This window comes from Protopterus annectens, chromosome 9.part0 (assembly GCF_019279795.1).
Source record: "Protopterus annectens isolate FY-2018-M chromosome 9.part0, PAN1.0, whole genome shotgun sequence".
In the NCBI taxonomy this organism is placed as follows: Eukaryota; Metazoa; Chordata; order Ceratodontiformes; family Protopteridae; genus Protopterus; species Protopterus annectens.
Window position 1 is genome coordinate 258,238,885 of NC_056743.1, and position 19,930 is coordinate 258,258,814.

General features: G+C 42.9%; 1 protein-coding gene across 1 annotated transcript in view; it reads left to right on the forward strand.

Annotated features, from left to right (window-relative positions):
• The window catches only part of NAT10 (N-acetyltransferase 10), a 1,889,152-nt gene that overhangs the window by 101,757 nt on the left and 1,767,465 nt on the right, over positions 1 to 19,930 (forward strand). The window contains exon 4 of the mRNA XM_044082846.1: positions 19,271 to 19,442. Within this exon, the coding sequence (XP_043938781.1) occupies positions 19,271 to 19,442 (172 nt within the window). The remainder of the gene's footprint in view (positions 1 to 19,270; positions 19,443 to 19,930) is intronic.

The following is a 19,930-nucleotide window of genomic DNA, read 5'->3' on the forward strand; positions in this document are numbered from 1 at the left end:
TGTATGATTGCGTATAAGTGATAATTTAGTAAAGATGTTCCTTGTTAAAGAGAGGATCCATCAATAACAGTGTTATTTTCTTCCTTCCTGCTTCCATCTGGATCATCATTTGTTGTTTGTATGTTGTCAGATGTTTGCCTCCCCTCCACAAAATCACATAGGTCCATATTTATTAATTTTGGCATCACCTTTGCCATTGTTTTAACCATTATAAACATAAGCACTTCATAATCATGGTTTAGGATTGAGATGGGCCTATATGAATCTGGATCAGATTAGTCTTCAGTGTCATTTGCTATTACAGCCACCACAGCTTTTTTTCCAGGATGCTGGTGACTCCTATCCTTTTAAAATACTGATAAAACCTACCAGATCTTTATAACTTTCTTTCCTCCTAGCTTCCAAACCTTCACCGGAAAACCATCTATTCCTGGAGACTTTGCTGCAGGATGGTTATACATTGCCTTTTTTATCTCATCCTCTATTTTAACTGTTAGTTGTTGAGCCTCGTCTAGCTCTAACCTTGGTATATTTAAGTATTCCATAACTATTTCCATTTGTGCTTTTTCTTGATTTTCTTGCTGATCTGTTTTTATACAAATGTTCATAAAATTGCCACAATATCTCTAATACCTGTACAGAATCTGTGGTTGTTTTTCTTGTTATAGGTTCCCTAAGTCTGGCAACAACCCTTTCTGCTTTCTTTTGCACAAGTTGTTGTGCCAAAAGTTTTTTGTGCTCTGCATTTATCTGAAAACAGATGCTTAACAGCAGTATTAACTCATGCATATTATCCAGGTACTCTAATTTTCTGTCAATCTGCAGTTGCATCACTACTTTTTATGAGAGATACCCCTTATTTTGAAATTTTATTTAACATTTGTTGTTTCCTCTGAATAATTCTTATTACTTCTTAACTAGCCCTTTTTCTTTTGTTTCTACCCTATTTTTAAACTCCACATCTGAGGTTAATCTTGTTTCCGTTCATCACTGATGGGTTCGGTTCCGAGTCGGCCTTTTTACCAAGCTTGTGCCAGCCAAAAAACTTTCAAGCCAAGTTTCTACCCAGAATGTCCTTCTCCCTGTTATCCCAGATCTCGTTTTGCAGCATAGCCGTAAAGCCGCATTTCAGCCGAGCTCTCTGCTAAGTGGAACTTTATTTAATATTTGTGTGAAAAACTTTTGATATCTTCATTTTTTGAGTCAGTAGTGTTTCTAGTGTGTTTTCTTCTGTCAGACCTTGTTTCTTTCCTCTCTACTCTACCCATTGTTACCGTTGGTAAACTTTCAAGTACCATTGTTGGTATGGCCTTTCCTCCCTTACCCTTGTGGTATTCCTTCAGTACCATAGCTCAGGGGGTTTCCAAAGTGTGCACCACGGTGCCCTGGGGAGCCGCAAACTAATATCCTTAATGTACGATTTTTTTTCTTTTGTTTTTTTAATTTTCACGCCATTTGAGCTGATGTCATCGCGTGCGCGATGACGTCAGCTCCGGCAGGGTTACCAACCCGTCGGAATTGAGCAAGGAGCTCACGCATTTCTGGCATCCCCTGATTTTTGAAGAAAGCAATAGTGGGTAGTTGTGTATAGTTTTTGAATGCAACCCAGCAAGTTTATTGCTATGTGCTACCTCGTGTGAGCGGTGTAGGATTAAGTCAGTGGCCTTTTAGCATAAATCTTGACTTGCATATACAAAGTATTCTCATTTTGGCTTTTTAGGTCATAGAGACATCATTTATTTGGCATTTAAGCATTTTGGTATCCGTTAGAATAGTTATAGAATGTGTTCTACATTAGTCTCTGCTTTGGATAGATAATACTAATATTTTATTTGTCAAAAATAAACTACAGTAATGGCATGAAAGTCGTGTATTTTGGAACAGTAAAAGAAGTATCAAATCCTAGCACCATTAAATGAATCTTATCACTAGGCAATGTTGTCATTATTGTGCCTATGCCAGCCAGCTGTGCAAAGCCTTCAGACAATTCAGCACAAAGCGAACATCTACTTCTGGAAGTACAGATATTTTAGCAGTAGATAGCAAGTGTAGCTGCCAGGTGCTTTTTGTTTGCTGATGCTGGTAGCTTGAGATAGGCTACATTCCACACTGTGGCATGATAGGTGTAAGGTAGTTTTTTACCCTACAACTTGTAGGTCCAGTTTGGCACTCCAGGTACAGCATGCAAAAATAATTTTATGTGAAGTATGCTGCATTATCATTGGATCCCATATTCATCTGTACAAAACATCCAAAACTTTGTCCACTGTCTTATAAGCTTTAAAATGTTGCCCATGACACTTGGATTTCATCTGTTCGTTATCGGAAACTCACTTCCATTTTCTGTTGCAAGATGAACTCTTGCATTCTATGGGAAGTCTGTTTCGACTGTTGCATACATGATGAAATATATTAATTTTAACAAAGGTTCCATTTACTCTTTTCAAAATACTTGCCCAGTGGCAGACATTTTCTTTCCAAACTGGTTGTAGTTTAAACCTCGGAAATCTGGGAGCATAAGTGCTGATAACTGGACTGCACACTGATTGGAGGGTGGCCATACAGGGACTAAGAACCAAAGAAAAGCGCAATACGATGTTTGCATAGCAGCACTTATTTTCAGTTTGGTTTGAACTTTATCCTGGAATTCTGGGCTTTTTTTTCCTGTGTGTAAGGCCACTTTTCTCACCCATATCTTTCTGGACATTCCCACTGACTGCAGTCAGAAATGCTGAGGCCTGAAGACATCCTCAGAAGCCGGTGCTTGCTCAGCGGCTCTGGACCCATCCGAGGGAGAGACCTTCGTGGGTACAATACTTTGAATATCTTGCGGCGTGCCGGACTCTGCATGGTTTTCGGCAGAGGCCTGCGACTCGAAAGTAGTGGGTATCAGGGGCTGCGAAAGCACCTCACTGAGTACCGGCGACTGGCTTAGGAGAAGCTTCGTCATCGGTTTTGGACCTCGACTGTCTGTCTCTGTCCTTTTCTTTGCGTTTTTTGTGAACTCCGGTAGTCTGATTGCTATCGGACATTTCAGGGTAGTTAAATCTGTTTCCAAAATATTTTGAAGCAAAGATATACCGAAGCTTAATAGTGCATTGGTTAAATCTGGCACAAAACCGACCGCAAGGCACGTTATGATCTGGGCCTAGGCAAGGAATACAGTACAAATGAAAATCCTTATGAGGTATTTGCTTTCCACAAGTAATGCAATTATTAACTTTTACTGACATCGGTATGGAGCAAGAAAAAGTTTCCCCAACGGGGTACTTAGCTTTAATTGAAGACTTCGGTTTTGAAACTCAAATTCAAAAATTTCAGGAGTCTGCCGACTGGCACTTGCGAACTGCTTCTGCTTCGGGCACTGCACGGCAAGAAAGACTAAAGAAAATGGCGTCGGCTGCTTGTTTTATACCCTTGATGACCTGACGTCATGGAAGAGGAGACAGCAACTGACGCAGGACCCAAGACTTTGATATTCAGGCCGACTGAGGGCAACCTGTCAGCAGATTACCCAAATGTAATAATTGCAACAGTGAATACACTCTAACATCTACATTTGTGGTAAGTGTACACAACTATACTTTCTAACTGGTTATACTGTTGGCCTATAGTGTCTCCCTGTCAAGATGTTGGATAAGAAAGGTACTTCAGGTTTTAAGCATTGTTTCATTTAAAGGCAAGTTACCTAATAGTGATTCTCATGATGATTGTGTATACTGTATGGGAGTGGCCCCACCTTTCGGTGCAACCTCCTTGTGACATTTGTCAGAGCTTTAGTCAATGTATTCTTAATGAGTGTAAAAATAAACTGATACTGAAAAGGGTTACTTAAGTCTCCCTTTTCAGAGGCCATTTCTGAGATGGAGGTCTCAACCCCTCCTAATATAGACAAAAAGAGGTCCTACTCAGTTTCCTCCTCACCATCAGGTGATCAGGGTAAGCCTGTTAAATCAAAGTTCCCAAAGTGGTCTTCAGAGCATAAATCTGCCTCTATGGCTCCATCTTCTTCGGCTCTGAACATCTCGAAACCTTCAATACTGGTGCCAGTTTCGGCACTGGTCCTGCCTCCAGCAGCGATTATAGACTTCACCACACCTATTTTGACTTTGGCACCTGTGGCCACTTCGGCTCAGGGCACATTTTTGATTTCCTTCATCGGTTACTATTTTGGAACCAACCATTTTGGCTCAGAGTGCCACTTCGGCACCTAGCGTTGTACCGACTACACTGGATTTGACCCCTTTACTCCTGGTCTCAAAACTAGAGATTTGGTGCTGCAGACCTTGCACCATGGACCCAACACTCCCCTTCTGTAAATCAGTTTCTGGGCCAGGTGTATAGCCCGTTCATTAAACGTCCTGACTCTGTTGGGATTATCCACTGATCCACCAGGAGCCTGTCTGAACACAACATTGTGCGTCTTCTGGACCAGCTGTTAGCTAGGGGGGATACCCACACTTGTCAAGACCCATCCACCTGCAGGACTTGTGCTGGTTTCTCCATGGACTCAGTTTTACACTCCTCTTTTGACCATTTCAGTTACGAAGCCTTTTGCTCCGACATCCTTCTCAGAACCCATCACCTCGGCGCCTACAGTGCACTCCCGCTCCGAGTTTGTCCCGTTGGTCTTCGGTTCCTGCGGAACCGGTCTTTCCTTAATATGGGGATTGGGGATATGCCTTTTAGGCCGGGGCACGGAGTAGTTTTTCTCCTCGGTGCCGATAGCCACATCAGCACCGATCCTGCTTGAGGCTCTATCCGTGGGGGAGGGTTCAATGGAGCAGGGTGTGACCCTGGTACCGAGATTAACTTTCTCGGCTCTGGGCTCCCGTCCCTCTTTGGGTGGACCTGCTTTTAGAGCGATGGGGAGGGCTGTCACTTCTGAAAGCATTCCTTTGATGTCATAACCCCAGTTTTCGCCTCCTGAGCTACAGCTGCCACAGACTACCCCCCCCCCCGGGACACTGGGCAGAGAAGCTGCAGGTCACCCCTGTTTGGGGAACCCGCCCTTCCGAGTTCTCCTCAGAGACCCCAACTGAGGAGCCCCCTCGAAAGAGGACATGTAGGAAGAAGCACATGGACTCACCCGAGGCGTTCTTAATGGAAGACACGGATTACAATGATGGAGAAGGGTCCCTTCTGTCACTTCCTAATGATGTCTCCTTCAGAGACATCCTGGAAATGCTAAAATAGAGAGGTGACTGGAAGCCCTCCAACCCTTCATCTGAGGAGTCCGTGTTCCTGCAGACTTTCTGTGCCCAGCCTTCTTACCTCTTGGGTGACCCCGCCTGCCGACAAGCTCGTTGTGCAGCACGCTTGGAAGAACCCTGATTCCATTGAAGCGATACCTCGGGGAGCAGACAAAATTCGTTCCTCTCCCAAGGAGAACCCACGTTGGTCCAAAGGGTTACTAGTCGATGCTATGGTGGACTTGGCTGAGGAAAGTCCCACTGTCCACCTGCCCAACAAGGCGTTCTGGGCAGTGGACAGACTTGGGAAGCGAGTTTTTGCATCAGCGACCTTTGCTATACAGTCCCTGAACTATTTGGCACATTTTATGAGGCTCCAGAGGGAATTGACCTCCAAACTCTGTGGGACGCTCACAGGACAGTTGTCTGAGGTCAGGGACAAAGTGGCCTTGCAGCTCACAACCCTGGAATTGATATCCAACTTGTCCATGAGGTTGTTTTCACATGCAACTGAAGGGGCAGCTAGAGCAGCGGGTTTGGGCATGGTCATGTGGCGTCATGCCTGGATGCGCATTTGACACCTCGAGGACCCCTTCAAGTCTTCCTTTTTGAATGCTCCCATCAAAGCATTGTCACTTTTTGGCTCCAAAGTGAAGGACACTCTAGCCAGGTGCTAGCAAGATGGAAGGATCCTGTCTGCCGTAGGCGTATGGTTTTCCAATCCTCAACATACCTTCTCCAGGAATCAGAGGAGTGAAAAAATGTGGCACAAAAGATCTAAGGGTCCTTTTCGTGCTGCACATGGTGATGATACCCCCAGGGGCAGAGGGGGTAACAATTCCGGAAGACGCCCCTATAGAGGCAGAGGGGGTCCTCGTAACCAAGGCTCCAGGGATTCCTTCTCTGGACAGCCTTACCAGCACTCCTGAGGAGCAGCCCGATTGCTTACCTCTGGAAGAGGTTGCACATCGCTTCTGTCTGCACCAAGCTGCCTACCAATCTATTACCACTGATTGTTGGATGCTGAGTATCATCACCAGAGGTTACACCATTCCCCTTTCTTGTCAACCACATCTTCCAAGAAAGCTTCCTGACGTTCCATCAAGTCAAAGGGAAGAAGCAGCTTCGGAGATAATAAAGCTGTCTCAAAAATGAGTCATCCAAAACAGTCCCAGCAGACCAACGCAGATCCAGATTTTACTCTAGATTATTTTTGGTGCCAAAAAAGGCAGGGGACTGAAGACCTATTTTGGATCTCAGCAGCTTAAACAAATCCATCACCCAAACCAAATTCCAGATGGTCACGGTTCAGTCCATTCTCCCTTTTTTAAGAGAAAGCAATTGAATGTGCTCGATAGATCTCCGGGGATGCGTATTATCACATCAAGATGGGCAAACATTCCAGGCATCTGCTTCTCTTCCAGCTAGAGGCCAGTCATCAATTTCGTGCCCTGCCGTTCGGGCTCTCAACAGCCCCCAGAGTGTTCACGAAATGCATGGCACTGGTCACAGCTCACTTGAGACTACAAGGATTCTAGATGTTTCCATATTTGGATGACTGGCTCCTCACCACCCCCAACGAGCATCTTCTGGTAGCAGCATTGCATTATACTCTGACAAAATTGTTGGGAGTAACGATACATTGGGAGAAATCAAACCTTACTCCTACACAACAAATAGAATTTATTGGAGCAGTGTTCAATACCCAGTCCTGGCTAGTATCACTCCCAAGTCAGACTCCACCAATTGAGGCTCCAGCTCCAAGTGATAATCTGTCAAATGAGAGTTTCAGCAAGGGAAGTTCTTCAGACCCTAGGTTCTATGGCAGCTTCAATTCCAATAGTGCCTCTAACAACGCTACATATGCGGATCCTGCAATGGCTCCTCCTTTTCAGTGGTTCTCAAACTGTCACCCCCACTGTTACCAGATTTGAATAACAAACTCCTGCAAACAGGACCTCCTTTGGTGGATGAGGCCAGACGTAGAACTTTGGAGTCACCCATTTCAATCCCCTCAGCCCAAAGCCATTGTGACCAGGGATGCTTCCCTGATCGGGTTGGGGGGCATTTCCAGGGAAAGACGGTCCAAGGCACATGGTCCACCTCAGAGGCCCACCTGCATATCAGTGTTCTGGAACTGAGAGCAGTGCTGTTAGCTTTGCAGGCCTTTCATTCGGCTCTCCCTTCCGGGAAAATTAAAATTCAGTCAGATGAAATGTCAGTGGTCTGGTATATTGACAAGCAAGGAGGAACCAAGTCCTACCCTCGAGAAGCCACGAGAATTTGGCAGTGGGCGATAGCTTCCAACCACTTTCTGATAGCAACGCATATCTTGGGGAGCTCCAACGTAATTGTGAATAAACTGAGCAGATGCATCGTCCTGCCTCACAAGTGATCCCTCAATCCCGAGGTGGCGACAGAAATCTTCAGCCACTGGGGCCAGCCTTGCTGTGATCTTTTCGCCTGCCCATCGAACAACAAGTGCAACAGCTGTTTCTCCCTACTTCCCCCTGGAGGGGGGAGTCCCCAAGGGATGCTCTAATCCACAATTGGCCCACTGGACTTCTTTACGCTTATCCTCCCATTCCCCTGATTCCACAATTTCTAAAGAAAGCAATTCAGTTGAGATGCAAGGTGGTCCTCATACCTCTGTTCTGGCCTTGAGACATGTTTGGTGCCCCTTCCTTCGGCCTTGCTTAGTATATCCGCTGTTGTGGATTCTGGACCCTCTTCCAGATCTGATTACTCACCCTCAAGGATTGAGCCAAATCTGTCCAGTCTCAAGCTGACAGCTTGGTTTCTCCACTTCCTTTAGTTGCCAGGCAAGCTAATCTCTTCTCACCTGTTCAAGACATCATTCTGGCCTCTCATAAACCATCCACCAAAAGCCTATATCAGGATAAATGGAAAAGGTTCTCCATCTGGTCCAAGGATAACATGCTAGACCCGTATTTGGCTTCAGTAACTGCGGTACTTCAATACTTGGCTAAATTTTTTGATGATGGAGCCTCTGCCTCTACCATACAAGAACACCTAGAGGCAATTTCTAATTTCCACAATGGTATAGATTGCACCCCTCATTTCTTTATGTCTATGCAAGGCCTTCCTCAAGGGGACCTCTTATATCCGGCGTCCTGTCAGACACCCCGTGGAACCATGGAACTTTAGTCCTTCAGTCTTTGACTCAAAAACCTTTTGAACCTGCTGCAAAGTGTGACCTAAAGTTTTTGTCTTGGGAATATTTGTTCTTGGTTGCCATCATTTCTGCCAGAAAGGTCTTGGAGCTATAAGGCATTGTGTATCACGAGGCCCTATCTGATCTTCCATAAAGACAGTATCACTTTGGATGAATCCATCCTTCCGTCCCAAAGTTGTTTCTGAATTCTCCGTAAACCAGACCATTGACCTACCAGTGTTCTTTCTGAATTTTGCCAATAGAGGAGAGTACTGCCTTTACTCCTTGGACGTACCCAGGCAACTGAGATTTTACCTAGACAAGACCAAACCTATCCGTAAATATGAACAGCTTTCCATCTCCTTTTCTGGGCCCAGAATGGGAGATGCTGTTTTCAAGGTTACATTATCGAAATGGCTAAGGGACTGTATACGTTTCATCTATTCCCTCAGTAATGAATTTATGCCAAAAGGTAAAGCTCACTCCACTAGATCTATGGCAACATCTTTAGCTTTCCATTCTAGGGCTTCCATGGATGACATCTGCGCAACAGCTACTTGGGCTAAGCCTCATACCATTATCAGTCATTACAAATTGGACTTGGTCTCCAGAGGGCGAGCTGCCTTTGACTCAGTGGTACTCAGGAATGTTCTTCCATAAGGGCCGCCCATGAACCTCAAGGTAGCTTGGGATTCTATCCCATCAGTGATGATTGGAAAGAAGATTAACAGTATCAGATAAAGAAGTGATGTCTTACCTTAATGTTCCATCTGTGGTGTTCATCTTCTTTCATTCATCACTTCCCACCCTCCTTCCCCCTCCATAGGCTCTTGGCGGATGCTTTGGGTCCAAGTTCCAATTTCCCTCTCTTTATCAGATAGCTGAGGAAGTGCCAGTGTCTCATCTTTAATTCATAGACTACATTTTATCTTTGTAATTATTGGCACATAATCTGAAACGGTGATTGGAAGTGTATCAAAGTTCTCATTTTAAATAGACATGTTCCTGTGAAGTATAATTTCTATCAAGCCTAGCCCAGTTGTACCATGGAAAATGGTATGTACATTTTCTGAGTTGCTATTACTGAATTCACTTCTTTCATAATAAATAATTTCATAAATGTCTGTATTTGTCCTCTTCTGCATCCTTATTGCTGTAAATCAAATTCCAGTCACAACCTAAAAGAAATAATCAGCTTACTTCCAAAACAACTGTTAAGCTTGAAAGTAGCGGTTTTAGGTGGAATATGAAGCCAGTGTTATCCCCATCCCTTGTTAGTAGCCCCTTATTACCGCAAATCTGCCATCCCTTGTTAGTAGTCCTTTACTACTATACATCTTCCATTATCATCTCCCCCCTCTTCTATCACTACAGGAGGTCCCTTAGTAATTAATATAAGTACTCCTCTTTTCCTTCATCCCTGATAATTCTGCTGAATATGCATCCTGAAATCCTTTATTTATCAAATTCACATACTCATTTTTCCAAATGTGCCTCCTGTAGCAATGCTATTTGCACTCACTTTTTTAATATAATTAACTACCATTTCCTTTTTGTCCATACCTTTGAGACCATTCACATTCAGAATGTGTCACCATTATGGTAAGAAGTTATTATTCCCACCCATTATGTAGTAGCATTTTTAAATGTGTAATGCCAGCTTTTGTGATACATGGACCTTGTAATGTTTGACAGGTTAATCCTTTTATTCATTTTTTCCTTATCCGTACTGGAACCTGTCACATTTTGCTAGAATTTTTGTTTTAATAAAAACCCTCATAAAAAGCCCCAGAACACCCCCATAACCTATTAACTTAATACAAACGCACAAAAATATTTATGTCTTCAGATAATGTTTAGCCCTCCTAATAGGAACATTTGTACCAAATAGACAGCTAACACAGGCCCTTGTTAACCTGAAATTGTATACTAAGATGCATGTTATTGCCTGTGCTTCTACGTACACTGATTGGTGTCCATTCTTTTTTGTCTTTATTCCCCCTTCCCCAGATATGAAAACTACTAGCATACTTTCAGAACTGATTAACTTTTAGCCTTGAAGAAACCAGTGTTCTGACTTCTGTTGCCCTATTATCAGTTTGCCTCCATGGAAAAGTTGAAAAAGAAAAATGTGTTCTGGTGCACCCTGAAAGAGGAGTTGAAGCATTAATTGCTAATAGCAAACTTTTCATTATTTTCAGTGTTCTCATATGTACTTGTTTCCACCCTAAATTTGTTATTAAATTAAGCCAAGGATCTTATTACAGACATTCAGTTTTGCAATAGTAATTGAAATTGTATCAGCTCTACATATTTTTATGATCTGTGTACTTTTACACTCCATCTCCCACCTCAACAACCCAAAATTACAGCTCATTAACTTTGCTGTTGTCTAGCTTTTCTTCTATTTTTGTACTGTAATTCCTACATGTCTTAATACCAGAAAAGAAAGAAGAGAAGAGGAAGAAAAACAAATTCTGTTTTTTTAATAACTTTATCCCAAGAACAACTAAAAATACTTTTCACAATATAACTTGCTTATTGTATAATAGTTTCATAGAAATACTGTAAAGAAACAAAGTTCTTGGTTACATTTTTCCTTCCTTATTCCCCACAGAGTCCTTCCAAATGCTAATGACATGAGGTGAGACAAATACCTTTCATTACCTCACAAGTTTAACTAAGTCAGCAGAAGTCCACTTTTTCGACTTATTCTTATAAAGCCATATTTCACAAAATGCACTTTGTTTTGTAGTCTCTTACTTATTCACTAATTTCCATGCTGTTGGTCTGTTCATCACCATCTCCTAATTCCAGATTCCATTTCGTTTCCATGGTGCTTCTGATTATTCTGGTCAACTCCTGTACTTTTCTGTGCCTCAAGTATTTTCTTTTGGAACAGTGGAAAAGGTTTTACTGGCAAAGTCTCTGTATGACCCTCACGGTCAGAAGAATGAGAAGGATTCTCCCCTTCTGCTTAATGGCTTACTTTTTGTTGGGTTTACTTTACTTCCTCCTTAGCCTGCTCTGCATAAATAAATCTGCTTTCATCCTCTAAGAAAAAGTATTCTGAAGACAGCCAGATACAGTAGCCCGACTCTCACACCTGCCTCTCTAGATTTACTAATTGCTGGGATAAATTTGCTTGTCTTCTGCGTGGTGTATAGTGAATAATCACTTTCAACAAACACTTTGCTGTCTCCAATTTTTAGTACTTCCCCATCTGCCTCAGTTTGATCAGGACCAACCCTTTCTGCTGGTCTGATTGCATCTTTACTTGTGTAGGTTTTGTGTATTTTCTCTTGACCAATTTTGGAACATAAACTCATGTCATTTAACAAATCCTGCTGTGGAACACCAGTCTGGTTACTTGGTTGTACTTCCATAAAAATAATACAGTATTTTCCTTCCAGTTTCTCTCATACAATGGAAAATCTTGGATGTTCTCTCCATGCTGTGTCTTCTAGCTTTACTGTTTTTTGAAACTGCTCTTCTTGAGAAGCCTCATAATGAGGGTCTATATTATATAGTCGATGTTTCAAAACTTCGAACCTCACATGAACAAACTCATATGAGTGAAGTTCAAAATATCGACTATATAATAAAGTAAAACTAGAAAAAACTTACCTTACCGCTCTGAGCAGGGGGGCAAGCCCCCCTGCACCCCCACACCCTCCTACTTAAATATACCAACTCCGAGAAAGCACTTCAGTGCAGAAAGGGAAAATTTCCCATTCTGCATGTGAAAAGCCGTTTGACTTTCACCTTCGACCTTTCCGACGATCGATCATACGATGTCGACCATCTAAGATTCGAAAATTGGAACAGTCGCTCATCTAATATAGACCCTCATACTGAGCCAGCTTTTTTTTAATGTCATCATCTGATTTTTGCAGTTTTATCAATTCAGCTGAATAAGTAGTTGTTTTTCTTGTTTCACTGTTGCAGTCATCACAGTTGGGTTATCTGCCTGCAGGTAGCCCTCAGTCGGCCCGGATACCAGACTCTTGGGATTTCTACATCGGATGCTGTCACCTCTTCCATGACGTCAGGTAGTCAGGGGTACAAAACATGCAGCTGGCCCCATTACCCCAGTCTTTCTTGCTGAGGAGGAGCCCGAAGCAAAAGCATTTCACAAGTGCCGGTCAGCCGCTACCTGAAATTTTCATTTTTCGAGTTTCATACCTGAAGTCTTCTAAAGCTAAGTACCCCATTGAGGATTCTTTTTTCTTGCTCTAACCGATGTCAGAAAAAGTTAACAATTGTCTTGCCTGTGGAAAACAAATACCTCAGAGATTTTTATTCTTACTGCGTCAGTTATTTAGACCCAGACCAACAACACCCCTTGCTGTCAGTTTTATGCCTTGTTTAATGCCTGAACCATTCTTCTGGCTATTTTTGTAGCTAATTTCTTTCGCTCTCATCTGTATTCTGAAATGGCTTTGGTAAGCCATCCGACTACCAATCTTCCAAAAAAGTGCAAAGGCAGAGACCGTATAGGTCAAAAACTGCCGCTGATGCTTCCGTTAAACTAGTTGTCAGTCTGCCGGTACTCAGTGAGGTGCCTTTGTAGCCCCTGATGCCCGCTTCTACAGATTTGCAGGCCTCTGCTGAGACCCATTTGGAGTCCGGTAAGCCGCAAGATGCTTCTTAGACTATTTAACCTGCGGATGTCTCTACCTTGGATGGGTCTGGAGCCGCTGTGCAGGCACCAGCTTCTGAGGGTGTATTCCGACCTACCGATATTCGTATTAAACAGACAACTTCTTTAACTAAAACTACCGAGTTTCTCAGGCCCAGAGTTTGCACTTCGCCTAGAAAACCGACGTCCAAAGCGCATGCTCAAGCTCCCATATCACAAAAACAAATGCCTAGAATGGCTGAAGACCTTATTACTCTAATTAGGGGAAGCCAGCCTTCTCCTGCTAAAAGACAAATAATTAAATTTCCTTCTGATTCTACTGACCAGGAGTCCAATGACTCTGACTCTTCTGATTACCAGGACATACCCTTGTCTACCTATGAGGATTCAGATGCAGAGGAATCTATTCCCTCTGCCTCCCCTCCAGAGGATTTTTCTTTTGGTGAAACCTTGCATACTTTGAGAGCATTTCTGCTGGGAATGCCAAGACTATCCTCAGCACAAAAACAGACTCTGGGAATTTGTAGATTTGCCTTAGCACAGGCCTCTACCTATACTCCCTGTCCTGGATATTGTAGATGATGTCTTCGTGGAATCCAGTCTTACCCCTGACACTTTACCACCATCTACTAGAACACCTAAACGGTACTACAGAGTACCGGACTCTCTCAAATTTCTCTCTAAGCATCCTACTGCAGATCCAGAGACCATTTCCCAGGGACCTAAAGGCATTAAGGTTACTACAGCCAAAAAGCCTACCCCTTCAGACAGGGATTCTAGAGCTTTAGACAGATGGGTTAAGAAGGTATATACCTCTGCAACTCTTGCCATCAGGGCTTTGAATTTCCAGTTTCACATGTTGAAGTACCAGCAACATATTATGGAACTAATTGAACAAAAAGTGGTGTTACTTCCAGATTGCGCAGAAAATAAAGGCATCTCTTGGTGACTTTGCAGAATACATTACAAGAGTTAATGTATTCTGCAAACCAAGTTAGTAAACATACTCTGCAGTGTGGGTTTGATACCTTAGAAGCATCTTGCAGGGCTGCTGTCACTGGGTCTGTACTGAGAAGGCATGCTTGGCTGAAGGAACAAGTCTTGCCAGACCATGTCTAAGCAAAATTACTAGATGCCCCATTAAATCAGGATAGTTTGTTTGGCACAAAAGCAGAAGTTCTTAAAAAGATGGAAGAAAAGGCTAAATCTATGCAAACTGTCAAAGATTTCTTACAGGTGCAGCCACCTAGATTCAGTAGGCATTGGCCTTCAAAAAAACTGGTCCTTTCCAGTCCCTCCCATGCCTTCTCAGCCCAAACCCAGGGGAAACAGACCCCCCCAAGACTGCAGTCTCAGGGTATGCAGAGATCTAAACGATGGAATGTTCCCACCTCAAAAACAAGGGGTGGAAAGCCCACTCCCCCTTATGGAAAAAGTTCACAATGACTTTCCAATTATCCTTCCCAGCCATGCCCAAGTACTTGCACCCCTGGGAGGAAAACTCGCCCTTCATGCAAAAAACTGGTTGTCCATTACTCAGCACTGATGTGTTCTAAACATTGTATCCAGGGATACAGATTCTACTTCCACTCACTGCCAACCCCAAGCGGGTTGCCAAACCTTCCTCCAAACCAGTGGGGGGCAGAGGCTCAAGAGCAAGTATTTTTCCTTCTCCATATCAGGGCAATTCATCTTATTCCAGTAGAACGAAGGGGACAGGACTTCTACTCCAGACTGTTCCTGGTGCCCAGAAAAGGAGCTCTTGGTACCCTATCCTGGATCTATCAATTTTCAACACCTTTCTGATGGTCCCAAAATTCAAAATGCTTACATTGCAACATCATCTTCCTATGCTAGCCAAGGATGCCTGGTTAGTCACTCAAGACTTAAAATAAGCTTATCTGCATATCCCCATAAGGGAGTCTTGCAGGAAATATCTACATTTCAGGGCAGGCTCTATGCACTGTCAGTTCTCTGCACTTCCCTTTGGCTTATCTATTGCACCCAGAGTAGTCACAAAGTACCTGGCTCCAGCCATTGCATACTGCAGGCAGCGAAATATTCAAATTTACCCTTACTTGGACGATTGCCTGATTCAGGCAGACAGTCAGGAATTGCTACTTCAGCACCTGGTATTTGTAAAAAGACTTCTCACTTCACTGGGATACACCATCAACAAAAAGAAATCACAACTGGTGCCTAGCCAACAAATTGTATTCTTGGGAGCAAGCTTGAAAACAACTTCCCAGATAGCATTCCTCACACCATAAAAGCAGGTCCATTTGACAAACTTTTTCAAACTAATGGCCACCAAAACCCAGCTATCTGCAAGGAAAATACTGCACGCCCTAGGGTTCATGGCCTCATGCATTCTGCTAATTCCATGTGCAAGACCGCATATGAGGAAATTTCAATGGTACTTAAAAAGTCTCTGGTGTCAACATTCTCAGGACCTGGAAATCATTATTCCTAGCATACCTTGTCTAAGGGCAGAGTTCCTTTGGTGGGCAGAGGCATGCAACCACAACAAGGGATTTCCTTTCACTCAAACCCGCGCCTCCCAAACCTTGACAACAGATGCATCAGACTATGCTTGGGGGGGCTTACATGGCAGGCAAATGCATTCAAGTCAAATGGAGCCCAGAACAAATTCCCCTGCATATTGATCAAAAAGAGATGCTAACTGTACAGAATGCTCTTAACAGCCTTCAAATACCTTATCCTTCCAGAACAGCACATGATAGACAGCACCACAGTTATGCGGTACATAAATAAGCAGGGGGGGACTCATTCTTACACACACTGCAGGTTAGCCATGGCCCTTTGGAACAGAGCCTTGAGCAACCAAGTGCACCTACAGGCTCAATTCCTGCCAGGCAAGCAAAATACACTGGCAGAAGACTTGAGCAGAAATCTACTGTACCCTCACAAGTGGAAACTGAAACCCAACTCATTCAAACTTCTAACCCAGAAGTGTGAAACACCGGAGGTGGACCTTTTTTCCTCCCCCCAAAACCATAACTTGAGCAAATTTTGCACCAGGAACCCTCACAGCAGAGCCAGGAAGGTGGATGCCCTATCATTTGCATGGGAAAACCTCTGAATGTATGCCTTTCCTCCTCTGCCCCTCCTCTCAAAAGTACTACACAAGAGCAAACAGGACAGGCCAAGGGCAATCCTTATTGCACCCAGCTGGCCACGCCAGTACTGGTACCCACTCCTACACATTCTGACAGCAGTGCCACCCTGGCACCTACATCAGACACCTTCCCTGCTGTTTCAGCAGGAGGGACAGATTTTGCATCCACAGCTCCAAACCCTAAACCTTGCAAGCCTGGTTTATCCCCTGAATATACAACCAGCATCCCTCAGCAAACAGGTGCTGGACGTCATCCTTGAGGCCAGAAGGCCTAGTACTAGGGAATCCTATGCTGAAAAGTGGAAAAGGTATTATTTTTGGAGTCAGTCTCAAGGAAAGGACACAGCTGTGCCCATCCTACCTCAAATCCTTGATTACCTAGCAGAGCTGCTCCACTGAGGCCTATCCTTCTCATCCATTAAGATTCATGCCTCTGCCATCTCAGCTCATTATACTTTTGATCCACCTCTGTTTTCTCACCCTCTCATCAAACAATTCCTGAGAAGGAGCTAACAATTTAAGGCCCCCTAGGAGAGCTCCCACCCGGCCTGGGACCTTAACTTTGTAATGGAGAAGCTCACACTTGCCCATTTTGAACCTGCTGCTTCAGCAGAGTTAAAATTCCTCAATTGTAAAACAGTCTTACTTCTAGCTATTACTTCAACAAGAAGAATGTCTGAGTTACAGGCACTAATGGTGCTGGAGCCCTTCATTATTTTCCATGCTGACAGGGTTTCCCTCAGGATTAACCCATCCTTTATGCCCAAGGTGGTATCCAGTGTGGCTTTAAACCAATCCATCTATTTGCCAACCTTTTTCCCTAATCCTCAGAATAAAGGGGAAAGGATCCTGCACTCCTTGGACGTGCACAGACAGCTCTGGTTCTACCTTGACAGGACTAAGCCTTTAAGAAAATCTGACCAGCTGCTAGTCAGCTTTGCTACAGGGGCAGAGGGCAAGGCCATTTCGAAGCAAACCATTTCCAAATGGATAGCACACTGCATCCATTTCTGCTACATGCACCATGGAAAACCTACCCCTCGGGATCAGAACTCATTCCACTAGAGCTGTTTCAACCTCTACAGCATTTCCCAGGGGAGTCCCTACCAGGAACATCCTGGAAGCTGCAGCCTGGAGTTCTGTACATACCTTCACCAAGCATTACCACTAACCTGTTTTTTTCTAAATCCAGAGCTGGATTTGCTACAGCAGTCTTACAAGGCCTGCTAGCCAGCCCTAGCGCTTCTTGACTGCCTCCACCCTTCCTCAGCTTTGGGAATCAACCCAAGTGTGATGACTGCAACAGTGAAACACGAAGAACATAGTACAGTTGTGTACACTTACCATAAATGTAGATGTTCGAGTGTATTCACTGTTATAGTCCTGGTTTCCCTCCCTCCAGCCCCCTGGCTTTCTCTATCCTTTCTACCTATCCTCTTTATGGCCATTTTTTATGACAGGGGTATTTACTTTTTACTGTAGGTGTTACACACCATGTAATAGCTTCCTATTTTGGGGGCTCCTGACACTTTGGGTAAGAAAAACTGATGTAATGGCGTCGGCTGCATGTTTTATACCCCTGATGACCTGACGTCATGGAAGAGGCGACAGCATCCGATGCAGAAATCCCAAGACTCTGTTATTCGAGCTGACTGAGGGCTACCTGCAGGCAGATAACGCAAGTGTGATGACTACAACAGTGAATACACTCGAACATCTACATGTATGATAAGTGTACACAACTGTACTTTAAAGAGCATCCTTTTTTCCAAGTCTTTTGTTGTTTGAGTTGATATATTCCTTCCATGTTTGATTTATTGTAATCACCTCAGTGCATTTTATTTATTTTTTCTTCTAAATTACTGGAAGTCATGTCTTGAACCAGAGCTAAAACTTGAACTGCTTTTTGCTGAACAGCTAAAGAATCTTTCCCAGACAGTGTTTTGTCTTCACCTTTTTCTGGTTGATTTCCTTCCAGGTTTTCCAAATTTCTTCTTTGCTACATTCAGTGTATTAATTTAACCCCCAAAACAGTTTTAATGACTGTCCTTTTCACAGTTTCTGTTTATACACTGGGAGAGCTGAAGTTAGGCTGTTGGTCAGTGTACAGACATCTTTGAAGTACAGTATCTTATGCCATGTATTCTTGAATAAATTGTAAAAAAATATATATATGTTTTATTGTAAAAGAATGCAAAAGTTTATTTGCAAAGCAGTTTTCCACCCTTTGTGTAATATTTGCAGGTAGCGAAGAGTAAAATACCAACATATAAAATTGTTTTATGCAGACTTTTCCAGGAAAGCTGTGATCATTGATAAAAATAGATTGTTGGTCAAGTACACCTGTGCTTAAACCATACCAACAACTGCAGGGCACTAAGTAGACGGTACAAAAATAGCTTGGATAAATCTTTACCTTTTCTATTTGTGCCCTGCTGCAGTTGTTTTGCCTGGGTTGCATATGTTTACATGCTTTTACAAAGTGTCATTGTCTTTTTCTGTCATATTTATTGACTTTTGCAAACATTTACATGTGTTAGTAACTTTTGAGCAGTATGAAAATGGTGCCCAAAGTTCTGCAGAATACGTACCTTTTTTTCAAAAAGGTGCATTTATGGCAGCATGAAAAATTATTTGTAATGTCTCCCAGATTGTAGTGTAATTTCCTTTTGCAGTAATTTGCATGTATATATGTGGCTAAGCATAAAACAGAGTGAAAATGTTCCTGTTAACAATGTTTGCTGAATTTTTTTTGGAAAAAAAAAAAACTTTTTCAGTAGAGTATGTTTGTGATGCCACAAATAACATAATTGCTTAACATGCCTCTTAAATGGTGACATTAAAGTCTTTTGTAGAAAAGTTTTTGTGTTAATAATTTGTATAAATGTTCTGGCAAATCAGTTATTTTTAAAATTGATAATGCCCTTGATGTAGGACAAAGGCATTTGCTGCTTCTCCTAGTTTGTATTATTATACTTGTATTAACATGCTAAACAGGAGGTGCTTTTCATTTGAAGGTTGCATTTTGTTTCATACAGGAAGTGCTACCGGTGAAGAGCATTTTTTTTTTTTTTTTTTACACCATGTACTTGAGTAATGCAATGGAATTTATTCCCATTCAGTCATAGGAAGAAGCGAATGCGAAAGATTCAGAAGAAGATTAAAAGTGGTACTTTAGACCTGAAGCAGGATGATCCATTTGAACTCTTCATTGCAGCAACAAACATCCGTTACTGTTACTATAATGAAACTCACAAAATTCTGGGCAACACCTATGGCATGTGTGTGCTACAGGTAAATGTGTAATTTGTGCTTTTGTATGGAAGTAGGTTGACGTAAAATGAAAAAAACACCTTTTGTCAAAAAATGTTTTTGTAGTAACAGGAGTGTCAAAGGCCATGGTGCTAGGCTTTCTCCAAATTTCTAGCTCTTCTGCCTCAAAACAGAATTCTTACATTGAAAACACAATTGAAACAGATTCTTTCCATTCCTACTCCCCCTGCAAGACTGATTTGCAAAACTCTAGGGTTGATGGCTGCTACTAACATTCTTAATTCCCACTACTCACTCACATATGAGAATTGTCCAATGGACCCTGGTATTGCATTTGTCCTTTCATCGTTATCCCTTGAATCATCTAATTTGTCTTGAGTTTGCAGCAAGTCTCTTCTTTGGTGGATCTACTAAGATAGGTCAAGGACGTTAATTCATTTTTCCTGTCTCCCAGTGCCATGTTGACCATGGTAGCCTCCCAGTTGGGGTGGGGGTGGGGGGCATTACTT